This window comes from Corvus brachyrhynchos, unplaced genomic scaffold (assembly GCF_000691975.1).
Source record: "Corvus brachyrhynchos isolate BGI_N302 unplaced genomic scaffold, ASM69197v1 scaffold279, whole genome shotgun sequence".
Lineage (NCBI taxonomy): Eukaryota > Metazoa > Chordata > Aves > Passeriformes > Corvidae > Corvus > Corvus brachyrhynchos.
This window is the reverse complement of record NW_008246060.1, coordinates 1,405,723-1,425,321: the sequence shown is the minus strand read 5'-3', so window position 1 is coordinate 1,425,321 and position 19,599 is coordinate 1,405,723. Positions and strand designations below refer to the sequence as shown.

The 19,599-nt window shown below is 41.3% G+C and overlaps 2 protein-coding genes and 1 non-coding gene across 6 annotated transcripts in view; 2 read left to right on the top strand and 1 right to left on the bottom strand.

The window, feature by feature from the left end:
• Positions 1-746: 746 nt before the first annotated feature.
• Positions 747-828, top strand: TRNAS-UGA. The gene has a single exon. It is a non-coding gene; the product is annotated as a tRNA-Ser (tRNA).
• Positions 829-6,126: 5,298 nt separating this feature from the next.
• Positions 6,127-19,590, bottom strand: DNAJC12 (DnaJ heat shock protein family (Hsp40) member C12). 4 transcript variants are annotated; one of them, XM_017746206.1, is made up of 6 exons: positions 19,319-19,590; positions 15,369-15,487; positions 12,259-12,337; positions 10,476-10,615; positions 9,056-9,257; positions 6,127-7,285 (listed from the first exon to the last, which is right to left on the bottom strand). In XM_017746206.1, exons 2-6 carry the CDS (start codon positions 15,444-15,446, stop codon positions 7,191-7,193), a joined length of 594 nt encoding a protein of 197 aa, XP_017601695.1. In that variant the 5' UTR covers positions 15,447-15,487; positions 19,319-19,590; the 3' UTR covers positions 6,127-7,190. The 4 variants fall into 4 exon arrangements, with proteins under 4 accessions (XP_017601695.1, XP_017601694.1, XP_008640976.1 ...); XM_017746205.1 differs by lacking the exon at positions 19,319-19,590 and adding an exon at positions 19,155-19,312; XM_017746204.1 differs by lacking the exon at positions 19,319-19,590 and adding an exon at positions 7,487-7,571 and having other exon boundaries at positions 7,204-7,285.
• SIRT1 (sirtuin 1) overlaps positions 18,941-19,599 on the top strand; it is a 15,404-nt gene continuing 14,745 nt past the window's right edge. Inside the window, exon 1 of the mRNA XM_008642876.1 lies at positions 18,941-19,004. Within this exon, the coding sequence (XP_008641098.1) occupies positions 18,941-19,004 (64 nt within the window). The remainder of the gene's footprint in view (positions 19,005-19,599) is intronic.

The following is a 19,599-nucleotide window of genomic DNA, read 5'->3' as shown; positions in this document are numbered from 1 at the left end:
CCCGGGTCAGGTTCCAGAGAAAAGTCCTAACAGACGACTTTCATAAGCCTATTTTAAGACCATTACTAATCCAGCAATATTTTTGGTGCTGAGGCAAGTTAAACAATTATTAAGAATGCTTCTTGATCATACCCAAAAAAAAAAAAAAATGGAGGGAGGGAAGCAGAGTCATCAATATCACTCCAGCTACTTAAAGCAAAAAAATAAACAAAAGCTCTGACTATAGGAATGAAAAATCAGGTTAAATTATTATTTTTACCCATTGCAGCGCAGGTAGAAAGTCAGGTGAAATTTAATTTCCACTGTACTACTGCTGGCACAATTAACTGTTGCTAAGGTTAAAAAAAAATTATCTACAGCGAATTTAAATACATATAAAAGTCATATGATAGAGACATTTTGTAATAACTGAAAGAGTAAAACCACGAAAAATACTAACGCACTGGAGAAGCTAATGCAACACCTAATGGTTACTGTCTCCTGTAGTAGCTCCTGGCTGCCTCCTCCCTATCAGACTCAGCTGTACAGGTTTAATTCGCAGGAGCAGACACGGCCTCTGTGTTTCAGGCCGAAAATCGCTCAAGCGTGCATTGCCCTTTACTCCTCCTGCACCGGCGCTGCCGGGGCGCGGCCGCCATTGCTGCGGGGGGCAGGGGCGGCGCCCATTGGCTACGCGGGCCTGGGGCGGGGCTTGCGGCAGCCGGAACGCGCTATAAGGCTGTAGCCCGGGGTGGGGATGTGTGTCAGCAGCGATGGCCGAGTGGTTAAGGCGTTGGACTTGAAATCCAATGGGGTCTCCCCGCGCAGGTTCGAACCCTGCTCGCTGCGGCCCCGGAGGGCTTACACTTTTCTCTCTTTTCTTGGCCCTATCCTATTCCTTGTCGTGTGTAAGTTTTACTACTCGCGTCTCCTCTTTTGGCTACAGCCCTCCGCAGCAACAAGAGCGATTATGTGGGATGGCACCAAATGGGGGAGGTTGGAAAGGATACAGTGGATCACCTGCTTGTGCAGGGTGACCCCAGAGCCCATGGCACAGGATCACATCCAGATGGCTCTGGAATATCCCCCGTGAGGGAGACTCTACGGCCTCTCGGGGTGGGGCTGTTCCAGTGCTCGGTGACTGCACAGGAAAGAAGCTCTTCCTCACGTTCAGGTGGAAATTTCTGTGCATCAGTTTCTGGCCATTGCCTCTTCTCCCATTGCTGTGCACCAGGGAGCAGAGTCTGGCTCCACCCTCTTGACACCCTCCCTTAGATATTTATACACATTAAAGAGGTCCCCTCTCAGCCATCTCTTCTTGACACTGAACAGGCCCAGCTCCCTCAGCCTTTTCTCATGAGAGATGCTCCAGTCCCTTCATCATCTTTGTTGCCCTATGCTATTTATCCTATTGCAACTCATCAGGCCCTGCCTACCTGCCCCTCCTCCTACCCTGGCCAGAAAGAACAGTAGTATCAAAGCAGCAAAAGGTCCCAGAGCAAGTTTCTGGCATTGCACCTACAGCCAGTGATAAGAGCCCTCGATGGAGGTGAGAGAAGAGCACCAGGGATTCCCTGTTCTTTCAACAGCTCACCTTCCAGGCCTGTAGATGGGACAGGCAGTATCCAACTGCAAAGCTCAGGATTCATCCAATGGCTTACACACAGTGTCCTGCTTTGCCTAAAGGACTATTGTTCTGCCTCATCCTACAGCTGATACAAAATAAACTAAATGCTGTCAGCAGCAGGCTTCTTCATAAGGAATGGACTTGCTCCATCAAACCTTCTCTTTCCCGAAGGAAGCTGCTCTGATTCCTCCTGGACCTCAGTGAGGGGGGCTCTTGATCATCTTTTCCTGCCTTTTATGACCTTCTTTTCACATGCATGATGCACACACTCACAATATGGTGATGAGGGAGGAAAAAACCCACCAAAGTTATTATCCCACTACTAACAAGGAAAAACAAAATAAGGCAGCATTCCCTCCCAGTCATCTGTGATTAGCTTAAACTGAGCTCTCAGCACTCAGATGTGTCAAACTCCTCCTATGTGTGGCCCCAGCATTAGCAAAGGGCTGACAAATTTGCAAAGTCGAGAAAGAAAAAGCTGTAACTATGAAAAAAGCTTTACCTTCCACAGAGAGTCAGATAGGCCAGAGCAGAAACAACCACCTTTCACTCCTCTCTCTTAAAGACAAGAGAAAAACTCAACACAAACACACATGCAAACCCATTTCTTCTAGCATATTTTGCTAGTGCAACTTAATTTAATCAAGAAACAGATGCAAGGAAAGAAGAGGAAACACTGAATTATCTCTGCTGAGAACAAAATTTAAAAAAAGGGAACAAACAAATAATTGTTTAAGCTGGCAGCAAAATGAACATTTCAAAGTACTTCCTAGCAAGGCTTCCAGGGATTCCAGGTTTGGGTGTTTGTTTCTGTTAGGACACATGCAAGAGCTTTGGCAGTGGCAAGCCAAGGGTGGACACGGAAATCCTGGGGAAGGCTCAGATCCCTTGAAAGCAAGGACCTTGAGCAGCAGAAGGCACCAAAGGCAACCAGTATCAGTCACACAAACTCTGTGAGGAAGAAGAGGAGCTCACAGTCCTCTAGCCAGCAAAAATCTGAGGCCTGAGGAAATTCTCAGCTAGTGAATGAGCAGCTCTGACAATCTTAACAAAGTAAATGTAGTTTGTGCAAGGACTGATGCCCAGAAGTCAAACTGCATCTCCCTAAAAAAGCTGTCTGTCCTTGGTGCCAAGAGAAGCACTTTCGACAAAGCAGCAAGCAAATCATTTTGTTGAAAATGTTGAGAACCACAACACATGTCAAGACTGGAAATTTTTTGAACTCTGGCAGCAAACTTCACTTTCTAGAAGTAACCCCTCTCCCTTACTGCTCCACCAGAAGGACAGAGAAAGAGCAAACGACTGTGAAGATGGAATGGAGGAAAGAAAATTCATTTTCTCCAGCATCCATCAGGTGTGACAGGTTAGGATATCCATCAGAGACCTAAAGTGTGTAAGAGTTCCCAGTTTATACTGTGCACCACTGTAATGACTCAGACACAAGCCCTTCAAAGCTGGGACAAACAGAGCACATGCAGAGTCTAACCTTCGTTAACAAGGGAGGGAGATGAGATTAAGACAGCAAAGGTGAAAGCACAAACACACCCAGTGCCTGCCATCACCGGTGGGGCTTGGCAACTCTCCCAAAGCCGGGTGAGTGTGTGCACTGGGTTGCAATAAAAATATCCAGCATAAACTAACTGATAAGCATCTGCCCATCTGACAGCGACAGAGCCCAACAACCTACTGAGTTCCTTTATCTTTTGCTGTGTAATTTCATCAGCTTTACAACAGCCTCACTGCTTACACTTTCATATCCTGAAATGAGAGATGAGCCTGCTGGGAAGGTAAGATAGCAATGTTCATGCTCAGGAAATTAAAGATATTGTGTATCTCTTTTAATAATCAGGATATTTGCTTCTATTATAGAACATATAAAATGCCTTTTTAAAAAATCTCATTCAAAGAGGAAAACAAACAATCAAGAAATGACCTTACCTATCATTTAACATTACTCAGCCTGACATTTTAAGTCATACACTGTCTGTATTCATCATCCAAACTTTAACTCTTACACTGTCACTTGGCAAATGTTGGCAAAGCAACATGGCAAAGACTGGCAAAACAAGAAGGTTGAGAATGTTCTAGTTCTTGACAATCTTATATATTCTGCACTTGCACAAGTGTAACAGCAGTAAATAAATATAACACTATAGATATAATATATAACATATATCTAAATATATATATTTTAATATATAAAAATATATATAAAACTATATAATAGTTTTGTATAATTCAAGAATCTCACCAAGCTGTTCAGTTTCACTGTAAATAACTGGCTAAATAGTTGCTTAAATTTTGTTTGAAATAGTTCCAAAGCCCTAGAAACACAGCATTAAACAATATGCCCTATTCTCTGTATTTTATCATCATTATCACCATACACCTGTACCCCATCCACTATCTCATACTTTCCAGAGGAAAACTCTTCAGCCCTGACGAGTCCAGTAATGGCCAGGTTTTATCAACACTTTTAACTGGACTCCAGAGGATCTGAGCTCACCTCACAACTCCATTTATTTTCATACCAAATCATCCAGCGCTATAACAAAGCACGTAAATCAGAGCCCTCAGGTACCTAAAACATTCAGGACCCTTTACTGACCACCTAAGCAACTCACAAGGGGAAGCTAAAGAAAATGGGAGCTTACCACGTCTTGTAGAGAACTGCCCTCCTTAAACCTGAGACTCGCAGGCCCTAATCTAATAAATAGTGTCTGGGTTTTTTGCTGTTGTTCCCCACCCCCACAGACAACCCTTTGCAGCTGTTTTCACTTTGCAAAGAGAGTTAAAAATCTCTGTGGGCCGCTGAAAACCACATACACCATACCCTATTGCCTTAATCACACCTTCACAGAGCCTGAGAGCCACCTCACAACCCCTGCCCCAGTTCAAATTCCAGCATGTGAAGTACGTTATGTGCTCACCAGTGCAGGGCCCAAAGCACTACATTATTGCTGATGAAATATCAGGTGGGACATTTACTGGATCTCTTCATGCTACTAGCAAAAAACTTCTAAAAATACTATATATTTAAAGAAACAGATAAGCAGTTTATGCTTGGGGTGTGGACCCTGAATGATCTAACACTGACTAACTTGTCAGGTGCTTGTTCCTTTACTTTCTAACATGAGGGAGAACTGGGCTTATTCCAGCTAGTTGTCATTACTGGCCAACAAGTCAGGTCCCACCTGATTTTGGGGAATAAAAAGCAAAACAGGCTACACAGGCTCCTCTTGTTTTCCAATACATCTGGGTTTGCTCTGCTAGGAATAGGTTAATTCAACTCAAGAAATACAGAAAACCAGACCATTTCAAGTTTAACATATACAGAAGTACAAAAAAGTCTGTATTGGTGGTACTGGTGTACTGGAGCACCAGTTACAACCTGCCTTCCTCAGGAGGGCAAATACAAATTCCAGGACTGATCTCGAGCAGCTTGTTGCAAAACACAAGTTTTGCCATGAGCTTTCACTGGGCTAAAAGCCTTCCAAATATCTGCAATTATTTATCCAGAACAAACATCCAAAGGTTCTTTGCCAAAACCAACCACGCAATAACTGGCTAATAATGACATCAGATTTAATGACACAAACTATTAGTTTGCTGTTCAAAGGTCTATTGTATGTTCACTTCTCAAGGCAAACCAGCTCCTTAGGTGCTAAATCATCCATCCAACTACTCCCTTTTACCTTTACCCACAAGTGAAATGGGGAGACAACAATCTGGGCTGCCATCTGATTCAAAGTGCTCCAGCTGGCTGCATTCCCATCTTCTTGTTGGAGGGAAAATTGTTCCCTATTACTTAGTAACCTTCACATAAGGTAAGAGCTTCTTCTGTTACTACTGTTTGACATTGTTTACAGTCCCTCTTTAAAAAATGGATGAAAAGTCTTTCTTGAGCAAATACTTTGTATGAAATAAAGTATCAAATGCACTAGAAGAAAAACAAACCAGTAGTTACATTTTAAAAATGTCACAGAAAATTATTAATCTCATCTCTATAATGTTTTCAGCTGCAAAATATGCAAGGGAAAAGTATGTAAAATTAAAGATGGTGTGCTATAAATCTGGCTATTGGTACCAATGCCATCCACTCTAGGGTCAGCATAGCTGTATCAGCGCACCACCAGCACTCTGAGCTGTAACAAACTAGGACGAGCACAAGCAGCATTAACACTGGCAGCAGCCCCTGTGGGGCAGGCTGGCTCCAGGATACAGACGCCCCTGAGGTCACTAAGATAGAGGTGTTACCAGGCTCCATTTGCAGCACCTGGGTCACAGTCTGTGGCAAACAGGCCCCAAAGAAAAGCAGAACAGTAAGTAACTCAGGCAGCACAGCATGGCCAAGCCACACACATCACTCCAGGGAGAGAGACATCAGATTGTTTCCACGTGGGGACAACAATGGACTTTCCAGGTTACACTTTCCATTGCACTGCCCAGGATTCATAACTGGATTCCTCAAACTTTTACCCCCTGAGGTGACAAATAACAAGAAATTCCAAAGGAATCGCTGTGGTGGGTGGAGGATTTAATTAAAAGATGAAAGCAACCCCTTTTCTGTATGCATGCAGTTTTATTTGCTGCTGATGGAATTATCTGCCTGCACAAAACCACACTGTCAATACCTGACATATTAGCCATGTTTGCAAAGAAGAAAACAAACACAAATAAACAACAATGTGGAATTTGAAAAGTTGCCCAAGGTATCAAAAACTTTTCATATGAGATTTTGTACACATTAGTGCTGACTAGTCTGATTTTTCATTCCTCCCTGTACAAAACCCTGATAAAACCATGTCTAGCACACCTGAGCAAGGAGGGAAATTACTATGAAGCCACAGGAAAATGCTGGCACACATACACAGGGGATCAGTTTTCCACCAATACATCTTAAAACAAAAATTGCTATCTGGAGAAGTAAAGTTCTGGAACTGCCTTACAAAATAAATAGCTGGTGCAAAAAGTGTTCTTGTTAAGGTAGTAAACAAGTGATTTTAAGGAGTGCTTGATCTGTCACAGATCCTTCTTCACAAATAACCTTCTTATTTCATCTATAGCATAAGATCACAATTCTCCTACAAGTTAAGTTTGTAATGAGTACATTATAAATCACTGCAGTGAGTACAATGCAATAGAGAAGTGAAGCAGAACACAGTGTTGAGAGATAAGCACAGTTCTGTTTACAGTTCATTGTCATACAGCTTTTGAAAGATCCTTGCTGAATAGGATACCCTGGAGTCCAGGGTTCTACTGAGAGTATATTTTTTATAACATCACACTATTGAGAGAAATATTAATCACTACAAAATATTTGAGAATACAGGAAACAATATATAAGATGTTAAATAATTTCACAAAATCACTTTATGTTAATACTGAAAAGGGCTTTGCTTATTAAACAGAAAAACTTCCATCTGTAATGCTCACAGCATGTGTGATAAATCAGTATTTAGACATTGACTGGAACAACACACTACAATCAAAAAATACAAAATACAAATAACTTATAACTGCTAGCAAAAAAAAATACTGAACTGTTGAACAGATGATCGCATGCTCTTGTGTGTTTCTCGTTTTAGATCTCATAGTTTCTGAATTTCCTCAGGAGGTCTGATGGAGCATCACCCGACCAGCGGAAACGCAAGTGCCAGTAATTCCCCTCTGAAAACCCTGAGGGGAAAAAAAAAAAAAGAGAAAGACAACTAAATTATTATAAACATGCATAAAATTAAATTTTCTGAAATAATCCTTGATAGTCTTCCCAAAAAAAGTAAGCAAAAAAGTGGTCACTTCCAGTGCCCTTGACTAAGCACTGACAAATAGGAGCACCCTGAATTCTTGGCATGTTGGAACAAGAACTCAAACACCAACCTTCAGGATAGAGATCGGCTGGGAAGGGTCCAAAGGAGAACAGCAAGAACCACGGCAGTCCCTAAAGAGGACTCACAAAGGAAAACTGAACAAATTACATTGGCTTAATCTAAGGAAGAAGAGATAGATGGTGATATGATAAATCTGCAAGTACGTGACCTGGGGCCTTTTAATACTAAAATGTCACCTTCCTTTTTCAGAAAACTGAATCCTATGAGCAGAATTAGTGTTCAAATCTCTTATTTGGGCTGAAATAGCCATGTAGGGTGGTAGTCCAGAATTAATCCAGGCCAGCAGACAGGAACAGACAATGCCACAGTTTCAAAGTGGAACCCAATTTAATAATTTTTGCTGGACAAAAAAAAGAAGCATTATCAACATCTTAACATCAAGTATAAAGACTGAAGTGCATACAGACCCTGTCAAATATATCACAATATTAACATTTATTAATGTAAATACATGCCACTGGATAAATGAAGTAGGCACTTGATAACTTTGTTTTTCCCATTCAAACACCTGAAAATTAAATTAAAACTTAAAAAAAAAAAATTGAGAAAGATGTCTGCAAAGAAAATTCACCATTATAAGGAACAAATGATGTTTTCTTTACTTCAAAATTTTACTGTTTTACAGAGGATGCAGTGATGATTTAACAACCAAAAAAAAAGAGCAAAGAGTATGAAGTTATAGATCATAATTTTTCTAAATCAAATTTTCAGTTATGCCTGGCATACACTTCTTTGTAGAATGTTCTTATCTATTTTCTGCATTCCACAAATGTTTGGGATTACATTAGGTTTTGCTACCCTCACAGTTCACCCTAATTTCCTGTTGAATCAAACGGGGGAGAAATGACAGGACTTTGTTTAACAATAGTTCTCTGCTAACATAGGCCTAAGATTATGAAACTCCTGAAGGATCAGGCAGAACAGAGGATGGCCATGGTATTAAGGAAGCTTTGATCAGGCACAATGACCTAAACCAGAGCCAGGAAGTGCTGACTGGTCGGTGGCACTTCTGAAATACACATTTATTCTGGTGCATACACTATTTAAAAAAAACCAAAACTGTCTGAATACAAAAGAAACCTTCAAGTCTCAAATTTTAGACCTCGTTAACTCATCAGATGCAAACTGTGCAAAAGTACTGAATAATGGATAAAAAACCCCAAACCTAAATATTTTTCTTAACATTTTTAAGCTTTATGTTTAAAAAAGTCATTGAAAATAGCTCCCTTCTCTTCTTACTTTGTATTTTTATATATCAGGAAAACTAATATTTCCATTTTGGTTGAAGCATTTTTTTTCTTCTTCTTCTCCAGTTTCTGGTTTTACTAGCAAACAAACAAGGCAACTTGGTATAGGGAGAAAGAAGCATCTGGAAACTTCAAAATTAAATAAATAACCAAAAGCATAAAACCCAAACCAAAATCCCAACCTAAAACCACATTAAAAAAGCTCCAAGTTGAACACACTGTTCCAGAGAAGAATTTCTCATGACTGAAAGTCCCCATTTCAGGCCAATCCTTGCATACTGCAATTTTCTGTAACTGCTGTTTTTACTTACTTGGGGACTCTGGATTCTTTGAAGACTGTGGTTTCACATCAGGAATTGCAACATCTTCTTGCTCCCTGCTCCCTTCCAACAATCCATCTTCATTGTTTTCAGTCTGTTGGGTCCACATCTCATTAGTTATGTTGTTGGTATTACCAAAGTCAGGAGCTTCCAGCATTTGGTCCTTCTTACCTTGGACAGCCCAGTGCATTGACTGAAGGAACGAAAAAGTAACAAAGAACTAAGCCCTATGCTTTAAAGGGTTTTTAAATTACTTTTTCTTTCTTATATTGCTGTAATAAATGGTTAAACAAAGCACAGTGAGAAGCCTGCAGGTCAATAGGATAGGGGAAAGCGTTGTTACATGTCACAAACAGCATTGGAAAGGACACTTTATGTCAGGTGGGGCTGAAGAACAAAATGTACAAGTCATCAGAATTCTAAGGGCCTTTTGTCCAGTTTCTTCTGTCATGAAGAAGGCTTTTCAAGAGGGCTTGAATGACTTCAGAAATGTTCATTTTCAAATCTGTCTTTAACTTCAAAGTACCCTTTGAAAGCAAGGCAATTAAAAAAGATTTAATATTAAAGTCTGTCAAATAACATCTGTTTGGAACTGAACTAAGCTTAATTGGATATTTCCAGTAAACATTTAAGCTCAGGCATAATGCTGTAGTTGAAGAGTCTCTGACTTCTCTCCTAAGCAGAACTGAGACAGGCAGAATTGACATTGGAAACTTTTATTCACCTGCCTTAAAATATGACCATGTAGCCTTGTAACTATCATTCACTCTAATAAGGCAGGAAAAAAATAATTCTATATTATGGAATTGAGATCTACTAGGGACATGCTACCAAATCTCAGTAGCAAAATCAGGAGGGAAAACACCCTAAGAACCCCTGCCTCTGTCACGGGTCACCCCCCTAGCCTAGCAGGGCCCCTCCAAAGCTCTGTGGCAAGCCCAGGGTTCCAAGGAACTATCTTCTGGAGTTTTTCAATGAGATCTTTAATCAGATAGTGTGAAAACCTATCTGATAAGCAATATACCAAAAGGAGAATATATTATAAAAAGGCCCCAGCTTTAACTTAACTTTGAAAAGAAATAAAAGTTTCCTACGAAAGCAAAGTGTGCTGGAGCATTTGATAACAGCCCTAAAGTTACTTAAGCTTTCTATAGCACATATAAAAGCAGCAACTTGATAAATTCACTCTAAAACTACTGGCCTAACACCCTTCTGTGAATGGGCTTCTGAAGCCCTCCAATTTTTCCTGAATTTCCTTAACATCCATAGTGCAAGAATTGCTCTCCACTCTTCCCAAATCCTGGCACTGCAGCAGAAGTGCTGTAACTCACCCCCTCACTCTCTGCAATTTTTTGTCTGGGCCAGCCCTACCTCCCCTCCTCCTGAGGGCCCAAACTCAGCCACCACCAACCGTTTTCACAGAGCTGCTCAGGGCCTCCCACTGCTGGAAGGGGATGGTGACTTTGCTTCGGCGCCAGTAATCATAGCGTGCCCGGCTTTCTTCATTAGTGAGAGTCTCCTTGGCTTGCTGCAGCTTCTGGAAATTCTCCACTAGGACACAAACCAAAAGGATACTAGAGACAACGCTTGTTCAGCAAAGAAATGAATTCAGATGCAAAAAAGGACCTGCCAGCAACAGCTCAGAGCAAACTAAGTAGAGGAGAAGGCAGAAGGAGAAGCAAGCAACCAAGGGATGTGGTTCTGCTTCCAGCTTGCACAGTTCTGGCTGGCCTTAGGATCACAGCACCACTGGTGGACTGACACCCTTGCAAATCAGGACTAAAATGTTCCTTTGTCTACCAGCTTCAAAAGCTCCTAAATTTGAGAGAAACTTACAGAGTACACAGGTGAAAGGCACAAGTCAGCCCCTGCAGACCCCTTAAAAAGGGAAATTAGAGCAACAGTGCTTCGAAGGAACACACTGAGATCTACAGCAGCACAGGAGTCAGAGCAGAGCACAGCAACAAGAACCTTGAGCAGGGAGAAAAAAAGATGAGCAGGAACTGACAAACAAGAAGAATAATCTAAATATAGTTCAGATTAATTAACTTGTGCATTTTATTAGGTGTGTTTCCTACATATGCTAAAATGTTACCCAGACTGCATGAATGAGAGCTCACTGAGGATGCAGCTGCATGTTACTATTTGTGGAAGGGTTATAAAGATTTACACTTCATCTATGACTCACCTATGTTACAGTGATCTATTATTATTACTATTCGTCATTTATTACAATTTACAAATTAGAGAGATTTCTTCTGAAATACACTACACTGAAACACTAATCAAAATTGATAACTATAAATCAAACAAGAGACAACAGGCTGAGAGAACAATTGTACTAGGTTTCCTTATTCTAGAGTTACTAGTTTTCAACAAATAAAAGGTCTGCTTTATTTACTCTTTATTAAGCTTTAAGCTGATGAAATAAAAAACATACAGTAAACTCTCACTAGTACTGTAAAAAGGTATTTAAAGTAAATAAGACATGTTCAGGTAAAGAGAGCATAAAACATCTCTTCGTGACAAACAAAGCCACTCTGATATTTGGCACTTGGCTCCTGTTTTTTGTTACTCAGCTGTGGTGAGCTCTGCCCAGGGCTATCTATGGTGATGAATGGGTAACGTTGGCTCCAAATAACTCAGGTGCTGCTCAGCCCTCCCATCTCTGAGGAGCTGCACCCTTGCATCAGCACAAACGTCAGCTGCTGTTCTGCAAACAGAGGCTCCTCGTGGGGCTGGCTTCTCTTCATTTCCAGTCATTAAATTACATTAAAAGAAACTAAAGCACATTTCATGGTTCCTCACGGGCTTGTTCCTGGAAGTAAATTAACTCATTGATGCAAGTGTGGCACTTGAATGCCACTGAGCATGGACGTGCACAAACTGCATAGGTCTAGGAAGGGACACACTCCAGAAATAAATTCTGTATTAAAAGATGTCCTATTGAAGAAAGGAAAAAAATTCAAGGTCCTAGAAAACAAAAAAAATCCAACAAGTGTCTTCCTGCTCTATCACAGACAAGCGTGCAAGTCTTAGAAAGAATATTACAAGCTTGCTATTTAAATAGAATGTGCTAATGCACATGATGATTAAAATATATTGAGGGGAAATAAAGTTTTAAGGCTGAATTTAGTATCTTGGCCATGCTGATAGAAGAAAAAAATCGTTTCTAAATAGGAAAGAATACATACCTGCTTTGGGGTTTCCAGGATGCTTGTCAGGATGACATTCAAGGGCTTTAATCTTATATTCTGCAAGAATTTGTTCAACCTAAACAAAATATTGAGACAAAGTGAGTAAACACAGAAAATATTTGCAAATTTTCTTTTTGAAAGAGGATGGGAAGAACAACAAAGAACACTGAAAGAGTTTGTCCAATCCAATTTTACAAGCATTAGTACAAGCAAAGTAGGTAACAACAACCATCTGCCATTGACACTGCTTATTTAATTTCATTTCCACGCATTCATCCTTAGTCTTGTTTTTGTGAGACTCAGTCATCCCATATGGCTCTAGAAAAATGTGCAAAGACATTTGACCACAGAGGGAAAATGCATCACTTCAGTTGCTCTTTACTTTGCTTCATCAACTCTAACTTTCAACAGAGTCTCACAGCAGAAAGCAAAGGCCCTCTGTATTGCTGAAGATCAATTTGTGGGATTAGGTGGCTTCCTCCATATCCTCTTCATAGGAAATTCAGCCAGCACCACATGAGTTTTCCATCTTGGATACCCCAAGATAACTCGCTACATAACCAGCAGTTCACATTCTTTCTGTCAAATTAATTTTCTGTGCAAAAAGGTTGGCTTGCAGTAGAATAGATTTATAATCAATATTAGAATATTGGCATGTGTTAGTTTATCAGTTAATTACAAATTCCCACACAGATTGTAAAACCATAAAGTGTTATAACCACTGGAAAAACTAAGACATAGTAACAGTTAAAATACAGAAGGCTACTGGACTGGGCATCAGCTTAGATTTTCAAGTATTTAGTGCTTTTCCAAGTATCTTGCTGGTTATCATAGTTCAGAAGCCAAAACTTCTTTATGTCATTCCAGTTCAGCTTAACCTTTCACAATTTGCCCTAAGGTATCAAATAATTACTATTCTTTCCCATACTACAAAGGCTGTTTATACAAATTCCTCATTGTCAAACCATGAGAGCCACATACAATTTAAATTATTTCTTTCGAAGTTAAGTCTTGTAACATTTTTTCTTTAGAATAAAATTACACTCAACTAGCTGACCAAATTTTGTTGGCATATTCTGGGAAAAAATGTGGTCTACGGTGGTATCTCAAGAATTCTACACTTTTCACTCTACTCAGTAGCTTCTTCCAGAGAAGATGTAATATGGTGTATTTACAGTCAGTAAGACACTTAAAAACACATAGAGTGTACAGAGAACTTAGTGAGACTGGTTACTGTATAGCCAGCTACCATCTTCAAAATATAGTTACTTAAAGGGGAACTTTAAAGTTAAAATATGTAAATTATAAAATGGGGTAAAATGTAGCAGAGGGGTAGCATGGAAGTCTTCAGCTTAAAAGAAAAACCAGTAGAAAGAAAAGTTTATAGGAAGTTTATACAACACACATGAAATTTATATAAAATATATAGTGAGGTGTTTTACCAAGAAAGGTATTCAATACCCACTGTATACAAATAGCATTGCTCTTAAAGAAGGATGTAGATTAAATCTCCCCTCTTCCTGCCACATCTGAAGATGAAGTAGGTGTCTGTGAGCTCAATTCTACCAGAAACCAACAATGAACCTGGTTTGTGTTTTTGAGTACAGCAAAGAATCTGTAGAAATGGAGAGTATTTCTGCTTAAATTTAACCAGGTCCAACCAAGACCAGGATATTCAGCAGCTTAGATAAAGTGCTGCAGCAGGGAGTGTGCTGTGTATGCCTAAAGCAGCCTGTGCCAAGTACTTGACTCCTGTACAAAGTAGTGAGATTGCAAAATCCCTGTAATGCTCCAAATTTCTGTGAGACCCCAGAAGAGCTGTGCAGGGTCCTGAGGGGAGGTGATCCTGGGGCTCAGTCAGCCTGGGATCTCGGAGTTCTTTCTCTCAAGTCAAAAAACAGTGCAGCAACATCTGCTGCTTCTCCCAACAAATAATACCTGACAGCTTGTTTTTCAGGACCCATTAGGATTTATTCCAGCTTTTTAATTTCATTTTTAAGCAATTTGAAAAATCATTATCAGATGTACCTGAACTGTTCATTAATTGCTAAGCCCTTAAGGAATTAGTGTGAGGTAGAAAACAAGAAATAGCATCTGCGAAACAAGGCTGCGTGGAGACTTGAGCACTGCCCTCTGCTGGGATCATTTCTAAGAGTTTCTTCAGGAAAAGCTTTACATTTCCTTCTGTGACACACCGAAAATGTTACACCTGATCTTTGTACTTGACCACTAGGACAAGTGAGAGTGTCTGACTAAATTTACTGAGCAAAAGACAGCTTTTATCTCCACTGAATACATCCCTCATTACAGCAGAGTAATCAAAACTCCTCTTCCAAATCAGAAACACAATTCCAGTCAATAGAACAGCTAAGTTAAAAAAAAAAAAAAAATTAGCATACCAGACTAGCAAAGAAAAAAAAGTTATACGGACACTTCTAACATGATGCACACTTGTTTTGACTGCAAATCGCTCAAAAATTGCTTAGCTAAATCTCATTATAAAGCATGGATCTGCTACCAAAACAAATTAGTAAAATTAGTATTTGAATGTCATTAAAACAGCCTTTAAAAGACATTAATATGGTAAATGATAGAGATATTGTTTTTGTATTCATCTGAACCAGTGAATACATTTTAAAAAATATTGTAATATGTATAAAGCTCAAGAAACTCAGCAGCATTATCAGTGCCCTAAAGCTATGAACTTTCATTGTATTACTTATACATAAATAGCTCCTATTCAATTTTCAAAACCAATAATACATATTCCAAACTACTATTTGGATGCTGTCAAACACATGCAGTTGGCTCCCGACTCATAACAATCTAACATGTTGATCTACACTGATAAATAACCCATTACTTCAGCTCTCTCCACAATCCAGTTCTACATGGCACTTAAAATCTAAGCCTTACTCCAGGCTCTTAATGTCGGTACACAAAGGAGAAAATTGCGCTTCACAAGGGAGAGCCTACAAGTGGCAATAAAGAACATTCCCAAGCCATTTCAAATATTCGTGCCCGCAGAGAAATAACTGCAAATTCCCTGCAGACACACGAGCATGTTCAAACTGTGAATAAGCTGGCGGGGAGGGAGAGGCTCTTACCGTCGCTAGCTCATCGCATCCCAGCAAGTTGTAGTAATCCTCCAGGTCCTCCGGGTTGCAGTTCAGGATCGCATCCATCGGCACCGGTCCAGCGGGCTTTTTCCAGCCGGCAACGGAGGCTGCGGAATACAGCGTCAAGTCAGAGCTCACGCAGGAGTTTGAAGTAGCCCAGGGCAACAGGCAGTTCCCAGTCCGGTGCACAGCTCCGTGCGGCGCTTTTGAACGCTGGCAGCTGACACGGACGGATCTGGGGAGTTCCCCGCTGCCATTGGTCCCCGCACGATGCCAACCCGCCCGCACAGACCGGCTCTCGGCAATGCTGCCTGGGATTTGTAGTTACCAGAGTCACCTCAGCGTTAAACTCCCGTGTGGCTCCCGGCCAGACCGCAGAGTTCTGGACACTCAAATGTGGCAGAGACTTCGCTCACGCCATTACCTATGCAGCCCCTGCAAACCAGGCACACACCGAGAGACTTCCCTGCACCTGAGCCATTTTTTGCTCAATTCTTATTTGCAACTTTTGCCACCATCTTTGACCAGATGATTAAATGGGTAATTATAGAAAAGAGTAAGGATTACTTCCAAAATAACTATTACAGGGTGCAAAGTTTGGAGAACAAAGTGCCAACTTGCCAAGGTCTGTCAGAGTTCTACCAGTCAGCTCAACGAAAAGGGGGTAACCTTCACTCTCTGAAGGCTTCCTTGGGCACATACACACTACTCCTCAAAACAAAAACAGCATCTGTACATCATTAGCATGTCTGACAAAATAAAACTACCCATAGACACGAAATACTCACTGTCTACTACCAAATTAAAAACTCCTCCTCAAGCTAAAGTACTTTCAGACTGCATATTGAAGGTCTGTACTGTGTGCAAAACATGTTCCTCATTTTACATTGAGGTGAAATACCTTTAAGGTACCACGGCCTCTGCCCAGCAGAGACTCTGGACATGTTTGGTGTCACCCATGACCTGTTGATTTCAAAAGATTATTTCCTAAGTGTAATATAACCATGTGCTGAAGTCTTTCCCCTGGAGCCTTAGGAGTTCTGATTTTACTTTTCCCACCCCTGCAAGATCTCTGTAACCCAAGACATTTCATGTCATTAAATCCTGATGATTCTTTAACAATTACAAATAGATGCTGTGAGTAATTATACATTTCTAGATGCAGTGATCTTGTAGGAGAACAGATTCCCAGGATGCGACCAAGGCTGGAACACGCCATGTGTCAATCAAGGAAGGACCCAGTGGTCATTCAGAGCTATTTATGAATAACAAATAAAGAATTTTTGCATCCACAAGTGCTTTATTATCTGCATTATTAATGTTCTGCAATGACATTTAATATTAATCTTCCACCACTTTCTCTTCAAGGCCACATTGTCTGAAATTTTCTACTTTTACTGCATGTTCAGATAGCCTACTAAGATTATAAAATACATAAAGTAGATAAAAGAAGGAATAATATTACAAGAAAAAGCACAAGCCTTGGTGAAACCATTTAAATCTGATAGAAAACTCTACCACCATATTTTTCTGAGTAAATAAAACAATAGAAATTCTTTTTAAACATCACTACAAGTGGAAGAATTAGCAATTACAAATCTATCTCCATCATTCATAACTTTATAACCAGAGAAGTATTGGAAAGAAAAAAAGTCTTTTAACAAGAGAACATGTAAATATTTAAATAGGTTGTACTCTGGGGGAGGACAAAAAACAAACAGCTGTCCCTCCTCCCAACAGCATTCCTGATATCCCTTCCTTTTCCCTTGTATGCCTTTCGTATTTGCATAAGGTGAAAGGGAAGCTCTTTAACCCTTTTCCCCTCCAGCCTTCAGTGGCTATTTCTGTGCTGCCAGGCAGCTGCACATCCAAGGGCTGCACTCCAGTGACAAACATGAGACCTGCCAACTGTGTGTTCCACGGGAATGTGCTCCCTGTGAGCCTCAGTCCTTCCTGTACTCATCTGGTCGGGCCACACAAACCAGGGCTCTGATCCAAAGTGCAGCAGTGCCCCTGCCCCTCGAGATCCCGGTGCTTGGGGCACAAAGGCTCCCACAGCACCGGCTGCAGGTTTGTGTCTGGAGGACACAAAATACACTGAATAATAATTCAGGCTTTTAGTGCTCCTACTGACTTCAGAGGGGCAACTCCCAAAGCATCATCAAAAAGGAGAGCAAGAGCACCCATATGAAATATATGGAAAAAATACAAATATTAGCCCCAGGACATAAAGTTCATTTAAAAGGGAATTGCAGCACAGGAGATGCCACAGATTATTGCCTACACATGCTGTGGCTAGTGTTGCTCAGGATGTACAAACTGTTCTGGAAGTGAGGAAGTCTCATATTTGTTCTCTGTACCCAGTCACCAACAAAAGCTGTCTCTCAGTCCTAACACATATTGACAATTCTGTTTGTTTAGAGCCAAGAGCAAAATGAAATTCTGCTCCAGTGTAACAGGACATTTACTAACAACTTGTAAAAGTCATAAATGGCCCTTTAAATGAAACAGTAAGATCTGGAAATCTCTATTTGAATTTATTCCTGTAAAATACATCAAATCTTCCGGGACCAGTTCTTCTCAACTGACTTGAGGGGTTTTGCTTCCTGAGGGGAGAGAACACATTTACAAGAAGTCCAAGATACAATATACCTCATTCAAGTTTTGCATGTTTTGCCCCATCCTTGTCCTCACATAAGCTCAGAGCTGCAGAAACAGAAGAGGGCCCAAGCACTGCCAAACTGACTGCCCAAAATAAGGGTAACTCCTGCAACACCATCGTTGCAGTGGAGAAACTGCAACACGGAGAAACTTCTGCAGTATCAGAGGTGGCTTTAGGATCCCTGAGTCACTCCCTCATCGATATCTTCATGGAAAGCCTCACATCCTACATCTACATCACTTGGATAATTTCGTCCTTAGGACACAGTCTTCACACAACCACCAAAACAAAAAGCCCCACCTCCCCTTTATATGCTGACAAAAGCATCTTGCAAGTGCTTTTTAAGAATTATAAATCTTGCCTTAGCTTCCAGAAGGAAAAACAATGCTTGTATACAAAGTTGCATAGAATAATAAAAACTTTCTGATTCACATCTGGTTACTCTGCAGCTTGTTTCAAGAAGCAGGTAGCGTGAAAAACAGTATGTACTTATTTTTCAGGGTTGTTAATACATGAAAGAACCAGAAAAAAAACCCACCTCCTTCCCCCTACAAAGACTACCTATAAAGTTAATTATCCATAAAGTAATCCCTTTTGAACCCATACGTATCAAAACTTTTAACTCCAAGGGGTTTTTTTAAAGCTGTTGGTTATCAAGGCCTGCAAGGGGGACATTCTACCCGTCTAACTTGGGTCTTATGACTAAATTTAGGAATTCCATTGTATTAAACCCACTAAAACTACTCTGCAAATAGCTTGTGATGTTGAACAGTAACAAAAAACCAATATCTAAATTTATATCCACGAAGTTTAGACCAAAATTCTCTGTTGGTGGCAGTCCCGGGTGAAAGGCCAAGTTCTACCCAGTCCAAACTCCCAGGTGGAAAGAAACTACGCCATGGAAAATCCACGCGTGGCACCTCCTGTTCGCTGTGCAGTGATGGTCCCGCTCCAGCGCCCAGGTGGGGCACTAAGGACTGCTCCTACACTCCACATAACAAAAGAGATCACTGGGAGGCCAGGCAGACCAGCCGCGCACACCCCTGCAGGGCACGGGAAACACAATGAAGTTGGGGCCGTTCCTCGAGCAAATCCCAACTCTCGCCGCTTACCGGCAGGTCTCTCCTACACCACGCAGGCTCCATTCCTACAGCAGCAGTGGTTTAGACGGGTGCTGGCCCCCCCAAAAAAGCTCCTGCATCCCAGGAGCTCAAGTACCACGATGTAGAATCCCAGGTGGGGCCAATGTGTTATCCCGGAGAATAAGGGGCAGTACCTTAGAGCATCCCTGCCAAGAGCCCGCGGTGCTGCTGAGCTCCCTTAGCAGACAGGCAGCGGCCGTGCCCTGTGAACACCCTCACCCTCAGCTCAGGGTGCTCAGAGAAGCCGCTCCGAGTCCCCCGGCCTCGCTCTGCGGCTGGGAACGGGCTCAGGGGGCCGCCCTACCGGGCAGCTTCCCCCGGCCAAGGTGCCGCACAGCCTAGCAAAGGGCTCTGCAGCGGGGAGCTCGCTCCCGGGAAGGGGCACTGTCTATCCGATCACCCGAGGGGAGCGGAC

Bases quoted from the DNA above. Each gene is read 5' to 3' on its own strand.
- DNAJC12 (XM_017746206.1), bottom strand. From the start codon at position 15,446: ATGGATGCGATCCTGAACTGCAACCCGGAGGACCTGGAGGATTACTAC. The intron at 10,616-12,258 runs GTATGTATTCTT...TTTGTGTCCTAG, and splicing joins TCCTGGAAACCCCAAAGCAG to TGGAGAATTTCCAGAAGCTG. The intron at 7,286-9,055 runs GTAAGTAAAAAC...TTTTCCCCTCAG, and splicing joins AAAGAATCCAGAGTCCCCAA to GGTTTTCAGAGGGGAATTAC.